This window comes from Neophocaena asiaeorientalis, unplaced genomic scaffold (assembly GCF_003031525.2).
Source record: "Neophocaena asiaeorientalis asiaeorientalis breed wild unplaced genomic scaffold, Neophocaena_asiaeorientalis_V1.1 scaffold67, whole genome shotgun sequence".
Taxonomy (NCBI): domain Eukaryota; kingdom Metazoa; phylum Chordata; class Mammalia; order Artiodactyla; family Phocoenidae; genus Neophocaena; species Neophocaena asiaeorientalis.
In genome coordinates, this window is record NW_020173731.1 from 12,033,150 (window position 1) to 12,046,943 (window position 13,794).

Here is a 13,794-nt window from a genome sequence, read left to right on the forward strand (position 1 = left end):
ACCTAAAATTGCTCTAAAAAATAGTCTATTAAAAGGAGGGGACTTCCCTGGTGGTCCAGTGGTTAAGAACCTGCCTTCCAATGCAGGGGACGCATGTTCGATCCCTGGTCCGGAAACTAAGATCCCACATGCCTCAGGGCAACTGAGCCTGTGCTCTAGAGCCCGTGTGCCACAACTACTGAGCCCACGTGCCCTGGAGCCCGCACACCACAACTAGAGAGAAGACTGCACACGCTACAACAAAGATCCCACGTGCCGCAACTAAGACCTGATGCAGCCAAATAAATAAATAAGTATTTTTTAAAAACAGGAAAAGGAGAAAAAAGTCAACCAAGGCAGCAACAGTGGAGAGGGAGAGTGAGAGTGAGCCAAACTGAATATGTGAACGATGAACTGGGGTTAAGGGAGAGAAGAGGCTTGAGGATGACTCTCTTGTTTGGCCCCAGGCCCTGGGGGTTTGGTGAGGGTCTGTTGGGGGAAGAGCCAGCCTGGGAGTGTGATGTGATCATTTCTACCTTAGACATGCTGGGTTTGGAAAGTGTGTGAAACACCCAGGCAGGGATATCCAGCAGGCATTTAAATTTATGGCTCTGTGTTGTACGGCAGAAACTAACACAACATTGTAAAGCAATTATACTCCAATAAAGATGGAAATTAATTAATTAATAGCTCAAAACAACAAGGTCCTACTGTATAGCACAGAGACCTATATTCAGTATCCTATGATAAACCATAATGGAAAATAATATTTTTTAAAAAAGGATGTGTATTAAAAAGAATTTTTTTAATTAAAAAATTTATGGCTCTGAAGTTCAGAGATGGGGGAAGCATCTACATATAAAAGATGGTTTAAGCCAGGAGAGTGGAGAGATTGCCCTGGGCAACATGAAAAGACAGAAAAACAGGAGGCCTGGTCTCTGCAGAGGTTACGCATGGCCCTTCTTATGCGTCCCAGCCACACCCTGAGCCCCCAAATTGTGCCTTATTACCAGTCCCCATCAAAGCACAGGCAGCTGGGGCTCCCCCATCTTTAGCAAAGAAATCTGGTCAGACTTCAGGGCCCAAAGTTTAGGTGGAGTGGGTTTGGCCAACTGAAAGTGGGGATGGAGGAGGGGAGATGCTTGAGGGACAAGGGAAATGTGGCCCCAGCTGGGAGGGAGGGGAGGAGAACAAACAGGAAGGGAAAGAGGTGGTTGAGGGAAAGGAAAGGATGGGCTAAGGTGAGAAGGAAAGACAAGGCCAAACCCACCCAGCATAAATAGCTTTTGTAAAAGAAATCTGCTGGAAGCTAGCATTTACCTGTAGTGGGAAAGGGAGCTTCTTAGCAAATATATGAATGCAGGTATGAGTGTAAGTGCAGGTATGAATATGGATAGCAACGGACATAGAAATGGATGTGGATGCAGATGTAAACGGAGATGGGGACGCGTGGATGTAGTACGCATCCTGATGAGGAAAAGAGCACTGGGGAAAAGGGCTAAAAATAAGCAAACCGCCGGTCTACTGTCCTAACAAATCTGTTTTCATTTCCTTGTGTGCCTTCCCTGTCCATATACAAGTGTGCATAAGATTTTACCTCCCTGCAATCTTAATGAATACGGAATTCTCCTTTCTGCTCCCCCCCACGTGTACACACACTTGAGAGGCAAGCCCCTTGGCAGTCATCTGCTTTGGCCAAATGTTTCAGACTCTAACATTAGAGTCAATTACCAGCTGAGGGAAGCAAAGCTGTGCCTCACCCAGCAAAGTCCCGGACACCAGAAAGCAAACTCCTCCTGGAGTCATCTCCTCCTGGCAAGTCCCCTCCCCCTCCTAACACCCCCACCCCAGCTCCGACCCCACCCCAAGCTGGGCCCGCTCTGCGTTTGTCTTGGCCTCAGCTTTGAGATTCCCCATCCTTCCTCCTCTGAGTGCCCACTGCTCCCCCCAGGCTCCAGTCACTCACTCCTCCCCAGCACTGCATTGCCTCCCCCAGCCCTAGGTTCCTCCATCCGAGGTAGCGGGCAGGTTTTTCCACAGCTGGTGGTCCCTTTGCAATCCCTGCTCTTCCTTCCTGCTCTGAGTAGCTGGGAAAGCCAGCGACTCTACAATGTCTCATGTAAGCGCTTTTCCATGTCATGTGCAATCGTGTGGTATAAGTTTTACTGACTGCATGTCCTCTACCTAACCATTGCCTAGGGTTGGAAATGTTGGGCAACTACTTTTTTTAAAAAAGGGAGGGGGGGCTTCCCTGGTGGCGCAGTGGTTGAGAGTCCGCCTGCCGATGCAGGGGACGCGGGTTCGTGCCCCGGTCCAGGAAAATCCCACATGCCGCGGAGGGGCTGGGCCCGTGAGCCATGGCCCCTGAGCCTGCATGTCCGGAGCCTGCGCATCCGGAGCCTGTGCTCCGCAACGGGAGAGGCCACAACAGTGAGGCCCGCGTACCGCAAAAAAATTAATATAGTACAACTCAGTTGTTCTCAACCAGGGGTGATTTTGTTCCTCAGGGAACATTGGCAATATCTGGAGCCATTTTTGGTTATCATAACTGCAACTACTCATCCTACAATGCACAGGACAGCTCCCACAACAAAGAGTTTTCCAGCACAAAAGTTGATGGTAGCAAGGTGGAGAAACCCTGGTGTGACTGAATGTACCATGTATGTCTAAGGCAAGAGCATCATCATATAAAAGTAAGTTCTCTGGGCTTCCCTGGTGGCGCAGTGGTTGAGAGTCCGCCTGCCGATGCAGGGGACACGGGTTCGTGCCCCGGTCTCAGAAGATCCCACATGCCGCGGAGCGGCTGGGCCCATGAGCCATGGCCACTGAGCTTGCGCATCCGGAGCCTGTGCTCCGCAACAGGAGAGGCCACAACAGTGAGAGGCCCGCGTACCGAAAAAAAAAAAAAAGTAAGTTCTGTGTCTCCGTTTAAATGGTAATATTCTGGTGGTGAGAGTTCTCAAGCATTGAGAGTGAGAGGAGTGTGGGTTAGTGCAACCTCTCAGAAGAATCATTTAACGATACGTATATCAAGATCCTTAAAATGTTCACTCTTAGATCCAGTAATTGACTTTGTAGAATTTATTTGTGGTAGAAATTCTTAATTCAGAGATATACACAAATATTTATACGGAAGGATGTTTATTGCAGCTTTATAATGGTGAAAAATCTTAAATATCCAACCATTGCGTATTGGTTACATAAATTATGATACATTCGTGTCACAGAATAATATATGTAGCACTGAAAATTATGTTTGTAAAGTTTACTTAATAACAGGAAAATGCTCATTATGTTAACTGAAAAACAAGAATATAAAAATTTTGATACATATATGTTGTAGGGAAATGTATCAAAACATTAATCATGGTTATATCTAGAGAGTAGGATCACAGCTAGGTTTTGTTTTCTTAATTTTAAGAAATATTTTCCAATTTTTCTACAATGAAACATGTATTACTTTTATAATTAGGAAAAATTAATACCAAAAATGAATCCTAAAGTCAGAATTGAGGACAGTGTAGATTTATTCAGTTATCCAAAAATAAATATATACATCAAGAACCTTCCATGTACCAGACATCATGAACAAAAGACAAGGCCCCTGCCCTTGCTGGGTTTCTAGTAGAGAAGGGGAAGCAGCCTGGAGTTTCCAACCACTTTCAAATTCACCCTCATAGAAATCCTTTAAAAAGACTTCATTATCAATAGTTAAATATCTACCATTTATTGAGAGATTATTGTAGAAGTACTAGATGTCTTACAGTTTGGATCTCATGATCTCTGCACAACACCCCAGAGAAATATGGTCAAGTCTTGGTCAAGGTCACGTGGCTATTGGCAGTGGTCAGGATTCAAACCAGACCCATTTATGCTGTGAACAAATTACCTGTCCACTCTGCTCCCTTCCTCAGTGACTGAGCATTTGTGAGCCTGAACCAGGTGAGGTGGCAAATGGGGGTCCTCAAGGAGATTTTAGAAAGGGACATGCAAAGTAGGCCACAGACCAGGTATCAGGCTAATGGGCCAGGGGTCAGTTGTTTGTAATGTCAGGGAAGGCGGCAGAGCCAGGGGTCAGCAACACTGTCACAGCAGTGCTTGAAGCATCCCATGGGAAGGAAGGATGAAAATCTCCCTCTTCCTTGATGATGGAGAAGCCCAGGACAGGTGGGAGTGGAGAGACTGGGAAGCCCCAGCAGTGAAGCTGCTGGCTTGTGATCAAGGGTTAACTTTGTGAACTGAATTAAGTAACGAGAGTGGATGCCTGGAGTGGAGCAACTTGGTTGGTTTGTGCCCAGGATAGAGGGGACGGTATCTGCACTTCCAACAGCTGGCTGACCGGGTAAAACACTCCCCTCAAAGCCCAGGTCACTGCGGTCGGCGGGGGCGTCCTGGAGCCTTCAGTGGCAGAGGCAGAAGTGGAGAAATACCAGGCAGCCTGAGCTGATTTCCAATCACAATCTGGCTCCTTGGTTCAGATATTTTGTCCTGAGAGGCAGAGGAATTTCCAGGAAAAAGCCCCAGGCTAGGAACCCAGAGGCCTGACTTGGAACCCCAGGTAGACCTCATGTCAAAGGACCAGACCTTGTCACATAACCCCCTGAGCGCCCATGTCCTCAACTGCAGTCAGAGAATCACAGAGCCCTCCCTGCCCCTCCCGAAGAAGCCAGTTCTCTTGGGGCCTTAGTGTCCCCTTCTGTACAGGGGAGGTGATAACAGCACCTCCTTCTCCCCAAGTAACACATAACACCCACCCTGAGAAAAAGCCTGGCGCAGAGGAACTTTGCTGCTGCCACTGCTGTTTTTAGGCTAATTTGAGATAGATGTGGAAGTACTTTGAGAAACACAAAGCACTCCATGTTCAAATAAAAGGTGTTATTTCCATTTTTCCTTCTTCCCACCTGGGTCCTCAAAACATCCCTCTCCACACCAGGCAGCTGCATTACTCACCAGTACAATCACCACAAAACCTGCCTTGAGCTCCCTCCTGCCCCATGTTCTCCCTAATCTGACCACCCCTTCACCTGGCTGACTCAGACACCCTCTCCCTAGCTGACTCTGAACCCCCTCCCCCTAGCTGACTCTGAACCCCCTCCCCGTGGCTGACTCTGGACCCTCTCCCCCTGGCTGACTCAGACACTCTCCCCCTGGCTGACTTGCTCCTGCCTGGCCCACAAAGCCCCACTCTGCTTCCTCTGCCCTGGAAGCCTTCCCTGACACCCCCAGACTGGGCCAGGGGCTCTTTCTCTGGGCTTTGCCAGCACCTGTGCTGACTCCTAGCTGAATATGCTGTAATTTTCTGTTTTCACGTTTTGTTTTGTTTTGTCTTTTTTTTAGTCTCTTGCCCTCACCAATTACCATGCACAGACAGGTGTCCAATATGTCTTTGTGTCCCTGGAATCTGATGAAGTCTAGGCATATGATTTTAGGCTCAGCAAATGTGTATGTATTTGAATGAATGGGTAAATAATGTATATGAAATCACTCTTGACAGTCTTAAGAATGATTATTTTTAATAGTTCATTCCACACATACTCATCGATCACCTGCTATTCTTTGCAAGACCTCTCCTAGGTGCCTTAGGCAATGCACATGAGTCCCTGCCCTCAAGGAGTTTGCAGGGGAATGGGAGAAGCCCTAGTGTAACTTTATTCCCTACAAACTTCAATAGCATATATATATATTAGCATAAAGATGTGCTATGAAACAGGCCCCGGTGACATGTGGAAGTACAGTGAGCAACAGCTCTGCGGTGGTGGGGGAGGAGCGGCTTCGGGAAGGCTTTCTGAAGGAGGAGGTGGCTTGAGCGCTGCCTGTCAAGGAGCCTCGGCAAAGCCTGTGGCAGGACCCAACCCTCCCCCAGCCCTGGCCCATTCAGTCTCACAGCCTGGCCCTGCCTCCCGGAGGGTGGCCAGCCCACCTCAGCTCCCTGAGGCAGCCACCCCAGGACCAAAGGGAGCCCTTGCCTGAGACCTCTGAAAGCGCCCCCTCTGGCCAGGGCCTCAAGGCCAGCAGAGGCAGAAGTTGGTGGAATAAGGCTTTGGAGATACCAAACCCTGGCCCTGCCACTCACCACTGTGTGGCCTGACATGTTGACTTTATCCAAGGCTCAGTTTCCTCATGCATAAAATGAGGGCAACAATTGTAACTGGTGAGATGGTGACACAAATGAAACAATACATATAAAGAACCTGAAACATTAAAAAAAAAAACTCTAGGGCTTCTCTGGTGGCACAGTGGTTGAGAGTCTGCCTGCTGATGCAGGGGACACGGGTTCGTGCCCCGGTCCGGGAAGATCCCACATGCCGCAGAGCAGCTGGGCCCATGAGCCATGGCCGCTGAGCCTGCGTGTCCGGAGCCTGTGCTCCGCAACGGGAGAGGCCGCAGCAGTGAGAGGCCCGCATACCGCAAACAAACGAACAAAAAAACCTCTATAGGGCTTCCATGGTGGCGCAGTGGTTGAGAGTCCGCCTGCCGATGCACGGTACGTGGGTTCATGCCCCGGTCCAGGAAGATCCCACACGCCGCAGAGCGGCTGGGCCCGTGAGCCATGGCCGCTGAGCTTGCGCGTCCGGAGACTGTGTTCCGCAACGGGAGAGGCCGCAACGGTGAGAGGCCCACGTAACGCAAAAAAAAAAAAAACCTCTATAAATGTAAGCTCTTTTTACCTCTAGGATCCATCAAACTGCAGTACATCTCAGGCAGGGTGGGTCTCTGAGCCTGATGGGTGTGTCACTCAGACATCTTACAGGTCCTGCCCCTCCCTCTGGTCTTCAGGTTTTTCCTGGAATCCCAGGAAAATGATGCAGGTTAGTAAAGCCCAGACATCCTAAATTTTACAGGTACATTTAAAAATCTCTCCCATCAGCTGGTCAAGAATTAGCCTGTAATTAGACTGTAGGTGTCTGAAAAGAGAGAATGGTCCCATCTGAGCCTCTGACCCTGTGAAGCACAAGAGGGCAGGCGGAATTACCCCAGATGAGGAAACCAGGTCTGGAGAAGAGAAATGACTTGGCCAAGGTCACACAGGGAGCTAGCAGCAGAGTCCAAACCAAATCTACTCCTGCTTCTACCACGTAGAGTTACTATCTAACAGGCTTGATGCCAGGGCTGAAGGCCCCAGCAAACACAAGTCACACCTAGAGCCACGCAACCTAACTCAGGGATTGGTTAGGTTTTGGGGAGATACTTCTGGGAGCTAATCAGAAATGTCTAAAACCCTCAGCAAATAGATCTAGTTCTTAGCTCTGCAACTTAAAGCCCTGAGACCTTGAGCATGTCCCTTTCCCTCTCTTGGTCCCCCGCTTCCTCCTTGTGGAATAAGGCAATTTTCCTTGAAGTCCCCAAGATGCCTTGTCCCCTGACTCTCAGGGGCTCCCAGCATTCAGAGGAGGGGGTGTAAGGCCAAGTCTCCAGCCTTGATCTCATTGTCTTTCAAAGGACACAAGCCTTAGGAATATCCGGCCATTCATCCTACTCCCTGCCCCACCCCCTTCCCCTGCCTCCTGCTTCCCAGATGGATCTGTCCCTAGTCCTCTGGTTGTCAGTGCTGCAGCTGGCTGGCGGGGAGGGAAGGAAGAGGCCCCGGATTCATAACAGCCTTGCCTGTATCCACCAAGTAGATAGATACCCCCACCCACCCCATTCACTCTGCAACTGTATCATCTCCAGTCACCCCTCTCCTCCCTGCACCCCATGCCCCAACCACAGGAGCCTAACAGATTCCCAAGTCAACAGCTCCTTGCAGCTGGACCCTTTGCTGGGGGGGTGGGAGCCCTCTGAGCTGCATATCTCAGGGAGAAGACGACTTGGACCTCTGTTCCATTTGTCCCTGTGCACAAGGTTGGTAGGAACAGTCACAAGTCACCTTGCCTGACACATTAAGGATGACGCAGAAGCCCAGGAACGTTCAATGGCTTGCTCAAGTTCAGGGTAGGAGCAGGAGGGGGAAGTCGCTCACTCAGTGTCTGGGAGGCACTTGGCCGGGACACCAGGCCTCCCCTGTACCCACCCCACTCCCGCCATAGCCTCCCCCAGTATGGTGGTTGGGTAGATATGGGGAGGGAACTCTGTCTTCTAACTCAGTTTGTTGTGCCGATTCAGGGAGAACTCCAATTTCAAACCTGCCAGTGAGGCGTGGCAAAGGGGGAAAAGATAAATCAAAGACCACACACCCTAAAGAAAGGAGGCTTCAGACCCACTGATACACTCCCCCGGCCCCCTGCCAGCTCCCAGAGCCTGACACAACAGCCCCTCCTACTGAATCTTTAATTAAAAGAACCAGGCTTACATGAGGATGGGTGTCAAGCTACATAATTAATCTGCACCAGAGACTGCCCCTCCTGGAGGGCTGAAACAGATCAAAGCTCCATCTGTGGAGCACACACTCTCCAGGGGAGCCAGAAGTGAAAAACAGATTTGGAAAACCAAAAACATAGATGAGGAAAAAGAGGAGAGTTGGGAGTGAGGGAATGTTTGAGGAATGCTGGACAAGAAGGGCACAGGGCTCCAGGCCACGCTTGTTCCCTTGTATCTCTCTTCACCCCCGGCCTCAGTGACAAGACAGTTGGTGTCCTCAGCTCCAAGTCACTGCAGCGAGCCCCCTGTCTCTGTCCACCTGACCCAAATGAAGATCCCTCTTATGACTTTCATCTCTGTTCCCAGTAACTTACAACCCTCCCTGACCACCCACCTTCTCTTTCAGGCTTCCAAGCCTTTGCAACTGCTGCTTCATCTACCTGGAGTGTCCTTGGGTTGGGTTTTTGTCACTGGCGATCAAGAGCCTAACATAAGAGAATGCTCACCTGGGGGTGTGGAGCAGAATGGATAGTTGTTAAGTGTGTGGACTTTGGAGGGAAATTGCCAAATTCAAATCCCTATGCCACCATTTGCTAGCTGTGTGACCCTGGGCAAGTCATTTAACTTCTCTGTGCCTCAGTTTACTCATCTGTCAAATTGGGTTGTAACAGTAGCCAACTCACAGAGTTGTCATTAATGAGTTAATATCTGTAAATATCTGATTAGAAGGATACACCATGTAAGCACAGGCCGTTATTACTGCTATGACCACACCCCACTGGATTGACAGGCAAGGGCTCCTTTACAAAGTAGGTATGCGAGTTACTCATTCAGCCAGATGGGCCATGCCTGGTTCTGTAACCATGGAGCATCCCCTTGTGTGTTGTCCTCCAAGGCCACATCTAAGAGTGGGAGGACTGAACCACCAATGGGGGAGGAGTTAAGTGGGAGAGGACTGTGGCCAGAGAGAGAGGGGAAGGTTGGGGAACAAGGGAGTATGCACATGGGACATCTAGGAAGTCCTTGTCTTCCATGTAGTACCAGGAAAGGGACACCCGCAGGCTCTGCAGAGGACAGGGCTGAGCTCTGGTCTCAGCGATCCTTGCAGGGGGACTTCTAGCCCCCTGAATGCGGCCTCCTATCCCCACAGCAGCTGGTTTCCTCCTAAAAAGTCTTAAGTCAAATATACCTCGGCACCAGAAGATTAATTTATCTTCAGAGCTCCCCTTTGGTCTATTGGAGGTATTCACATTCCTCCGACTCTCATAACTTTACTCTGTCTCACAAGAACTCAGACTCCTGGCCTTATTTTGCAAATAGAGCATTTGTCCCCCATCCTTTACCTTACAAATTACTTACAAATTTGCTCCTCCAACTGAGCAAAAACATTTTAATCTGCCCTGTATAGGAAGGGAGGGAGGCAAGTGGGGAATGGGGTAGGAAGAGGGATAATTAAATACATTCTGCTACATGAAAGAAGGAACAGCATAAAGCTTTTTAAAATTAATTAATTAATTAATTTAGGCTGCATTGGGTCTTCGTTGCTGTGCGTGGGCTTTCTCTGGTTGCGGCCAGCGGGGGCTACTCTTCGTTGCGGTGCGCGGGCTTCTCATTGCAGTGGCTTTACTTGCTGTGGAGCACAGGCTCTAGGCACTCAGGCTTCAGTTGTTGTGGCACACGGGCTCTAAAGCGCAGGCTAAGTAGTTGTGGCGCGTGGGCTTAGTTGCTCCGCAGCATGTGGGATCTTCCCGGACCACAGCTCGAACCCGTGTCTCCTGCTTTGGCAGGCGGATTCTTAACCACTGCACCACCAGGGAAGTCCCATAAAGAATTTTTAATGTGCTGCTTTTCCCAGTGAATTAACACAAACAATACCTCTCTCCTATCTGGTACTCAGTAAATAAGACAGAATGACTGTCTTTCCTTGCTCTGATAAGTCATAAAGTCCATGCAGCCAAGTCAGCAGTAAACCTAGTTTATATGCAGTTTTTGTTTTGGGACCCCAGGCCAAGGTGAAGAAAATATTTGTTGAAAAGAAGTGAGAATGTTCATTCACTGTCTGTGTTTGGTAGGGGGAGGGTCTACCTGGCTTGGTGTTGGGAACTGAAGGGTGGTCTCCCTCTCCTCCAAATGCAGTTCTCTGGTTTCCAGACAAACCAGGGTTAGGCTACCCATCCTTATGTGGGACCCCACAGGCAGCTCCGGTGAATGACCGTGATGTGGGACCTCATTCCAGCTGAGCACAAAAGTGTGCAGGAAAGAAGGGGAGATTCGGGCAGGACAGGTTCTGGCCTCAGTTGGGCCCTGCTTTACTCATTACAGATATTTCAGGCTCTCCCTAGTGCTGTGACCGGTCTGTCTGTCCTTGGTTCCACAGGGGAATCGCACGCAGATCCTGGTTACTACTTGTACGTTGAGCATGCTGGGAGATTCTAGGGACAATAATTTCTGAGTAAATTACCTAAGTGCAGAGGGTCTAACATGGGAGCTAGGAGAGCACAGAGCAGGGACAGGAAGTGGGAATAAGTGATTTGTGCATTAATCACAAAGCAATCAGTGGATGACAAGGGGCCCTGGAGCCACTGGGTCTGTCCAGCTGGACTCGACAGAGGGAAAGGTCACACTTGCTCCATCCATCACCAAGACACCCACATACCTGGCTTCCATGTGCCCAGGCCTCCTGTTTCTGGCTCAGCAGAGATGCTGCTCTGACCTGGCTCATTGTCCTTGATCCTCTGGGCCATCCCAGCATCCACATGCCCTGCCACACCTGGCACAGGCCACGGGGTCCCCTTGGCCAGCACAGTGCAGAGGAGGGCATGGCTTTGGCCAGTTAACCTTTGTAAGGCCAACTGGTCCGAGGCAGGGGAACGCAATCAGACTCACAGGTTGCATCAGACCGCAACTTTCTGGACCACCCGGTTCCAGAAACTGACCTGGAGACTTTCCGGACCACCCAGTTCCAGGAACTGATCTGGTGACTTTCCACCCGGCCCAGGCTTCCCGCCTTTCGAGGGGTGGGACTAACGGTCCCAAGACTGATGCGACCGGCACCAGATATTGCCACGATACCCGAAAAGACCACCAAATAAGGAATACTTTGTGCCCTCCCGGATTCACCACACTCCTTTCCCTTCTTCCCCTATAAATTCTGCCCAAACCCTCGCCCGGGCGCGACTTCTCTGGCCCCTTTCTCTCGGACCAGTGAACCTCGCCCGGGAGCGTTCCCAAATAAAGCTTGTTTAAGCGCTCCTCCGTTTTTGGTGCCGTTCCTTACAACCTTTAGGAAGCCGTTTTGGGGGCTGGCCCTCCTCAGCTCCCGAAGTCTGCATCCTCCTCTTCCTACACGTTGTATCTTCCTGGTTGTCACGGGGCAGGGAGAGAGGGCACATTTCCCACTGCTCTCCCACCAACTCACTCTGCTGATCCTCCCCAGCTTCCTCCTTCTCCTGTCAGGTCCATCCCTACCCCTCAGACCCAGACAGCACAGAGGACCCTGCTGGAGGGAGCTCCTTGCCTACCTTCCCCGGCTCCTCTCTGGCTGGAGAGGAAACCAGGTCTGGAGAAGGGAAATGACTTGGCCAAGGTCACACAGGGAGCTAGCAGCAGAGTCCAAACCAAATCTACTCCTGCTTCTACCACGTAGAGTTACTATCTAACAGGCTTGATGCCAGGGCTGAAGGCCCCAGCAAATACAAGTCACACCTAGAGCCACCCTACCTAACTCAGGGATTGGTTAGGTTTTGGGGAGATACTTCTGGGAGCTAACCAGAAATGTCTAAAACCCTCAGCAAATAGATCTAGCTCTTAGCTCTGCAACTTAAAGCCCTGAGACCTTGAGCATGTCCCTTTCCCTCTCTTGGTCCCCCCCCCCTTCCTCCTTGTGGAATGAGGCAATTTTCCATGAAGTCCCCAAGATGCCTGTCCCCTGACTCTCAGGGGCTCCCAGAATTCAGCAATGCACATGAGTGCATTGCCCTAACGTCTTGGGTCCCAGGTTCAGATCAATTTGTTTCTGACATTGTTTTCATGGCAAGTGTGTTAAGCCTTAAAGGGCATTTCCATTTGAACGGGAGCACTGTCTTTGCCCAGATGTGACACTTGGCAGTGGATCTCAGCAGTGGTGACGGTCTGGGGGAGGAAAGAGTCTTGACTATAAGGGCTGATTCATGGCTCAAATCCACAGCTCTGGATTCAGACCCCGGATTTCAATCTGGCACAACAACTTCCTAGCTGTACAACCTTGGGCCAGTCATCTAACCTCTTCTAGTTCCTCATCAGTAACAGGTATAAACATACCCACCTCACAGATCAAGGAGAGGATTTAATAAGTGTATATTTTAAGAACCCGGTACAAGTTTGAAACTGTTCCCCTTTGCATGGTAAGGCTGGTGTTTCTGGCATTGAAGAGGGGGTGAGGGGAGGTGAATCAAATCGTCCTCTGAAGCTGAATGCCAGGAGGGCAGGTTATTTTAAAGGTACTTGGCCCCAAATATCTATAGCACAGCACCCCTCTGCATTTTCACCATTATAGTCATTTTTCAGGGTAAGCATCATTGTTCCCCTAGGGTCCTCTTTTGAAATGTGAAAATCCTTGGGAAGTCAAAGTCACTAATACTGTACCGTGAGAAGTTTAATCAGATGATTTTGTTTATTTCGTTGGAGAAAACACAGGGTGCCCTGCAGCTCAGAGTCCAGAAGAAGCAAGGATTGTCCCAGCTGTGGAAGGCACACTATGTGCCTGGACCTGAGCCAGGCACTCGCTTACCCATGACCTCATTCCACTCTCACGACAACTATCAGAGGTAGTTATTGTAAAACGGTAATTTTTTTAAAAGGTAACATCAAGATCTTTGTACAAATATAAAATTAACACACGTCAATGATATCATTTAACTCATCAATTAATGAGGGATCTAGCAAGATGTTACAATTGCTCAAAAGAGAATCCAAAGCGCAGATGTACATAAGCCATCAGGAATGCTTGCAATTAATTTACTCAACAGACACAACATTGGTCAATATCCACAGGGCAACAATCCACTGCATGTCCACTGGATACAATTTGTATTTTTATTGGCAAAATCATTTGCACTATGATCAGTTTTCTACAATTTACAGAGTGGTAAAAGAGCTCAAAGACAATGAAAGGCAAAGATAATCCAAAGAGAAACTAGACAGGACACCCAATAACCTTTTTTGCCCATTTCAAAGTCTTTCACAACTTTTCCTAACATGATGACTATCCTCCTTTCATGACAAAGCAGAAACGACAGAGACGGGCACAGAAAGTGGGAAGGGAAAAGCCATCTAGTGCCAGCCCCATCGGAGTGCTGAGGAAGTCCATGACAAAGATGTCACATCTGGGATGAAATTAGGAAAATAAGAATGAGATAACTTTCTCATAAAGCTATAAGATTTTATTCAAAGGACCGTCCTTTATTAGAGATTATCTCCTTCACACATTTGTGGCATTAAAATGTACTTTCCTTTATGAAAGGATGGCAGTAATATATG

General features: G+C 49.2%; 1 protein-coding gene across 1 annotated transcript in view; it reads right to left on the reverse strand.

The window, feature by feature from the left end:
* Positions 1 to 6,566: 6,566 nt before the first annotated feature.
* MDM4 (MDM4 regulator of p53) overlaps positions 6,567 to 13,794 on the reverse strand; it is a 58,354-nt gene continuing 51,126 nt past the window's right edge. The window contains exon 11 of the mRNA XM_024751082.1: positions 6,567 to 6,763. Coding sequence (XP_024606850.1) covers positions 6,725 to 6,763 — 39 coding nt within the window. The 3' untranslated portion in view covers positions 6,567 to 6,724. The remainder of the gene's footprint in view (positions 6,764 to 13,794) is intronic.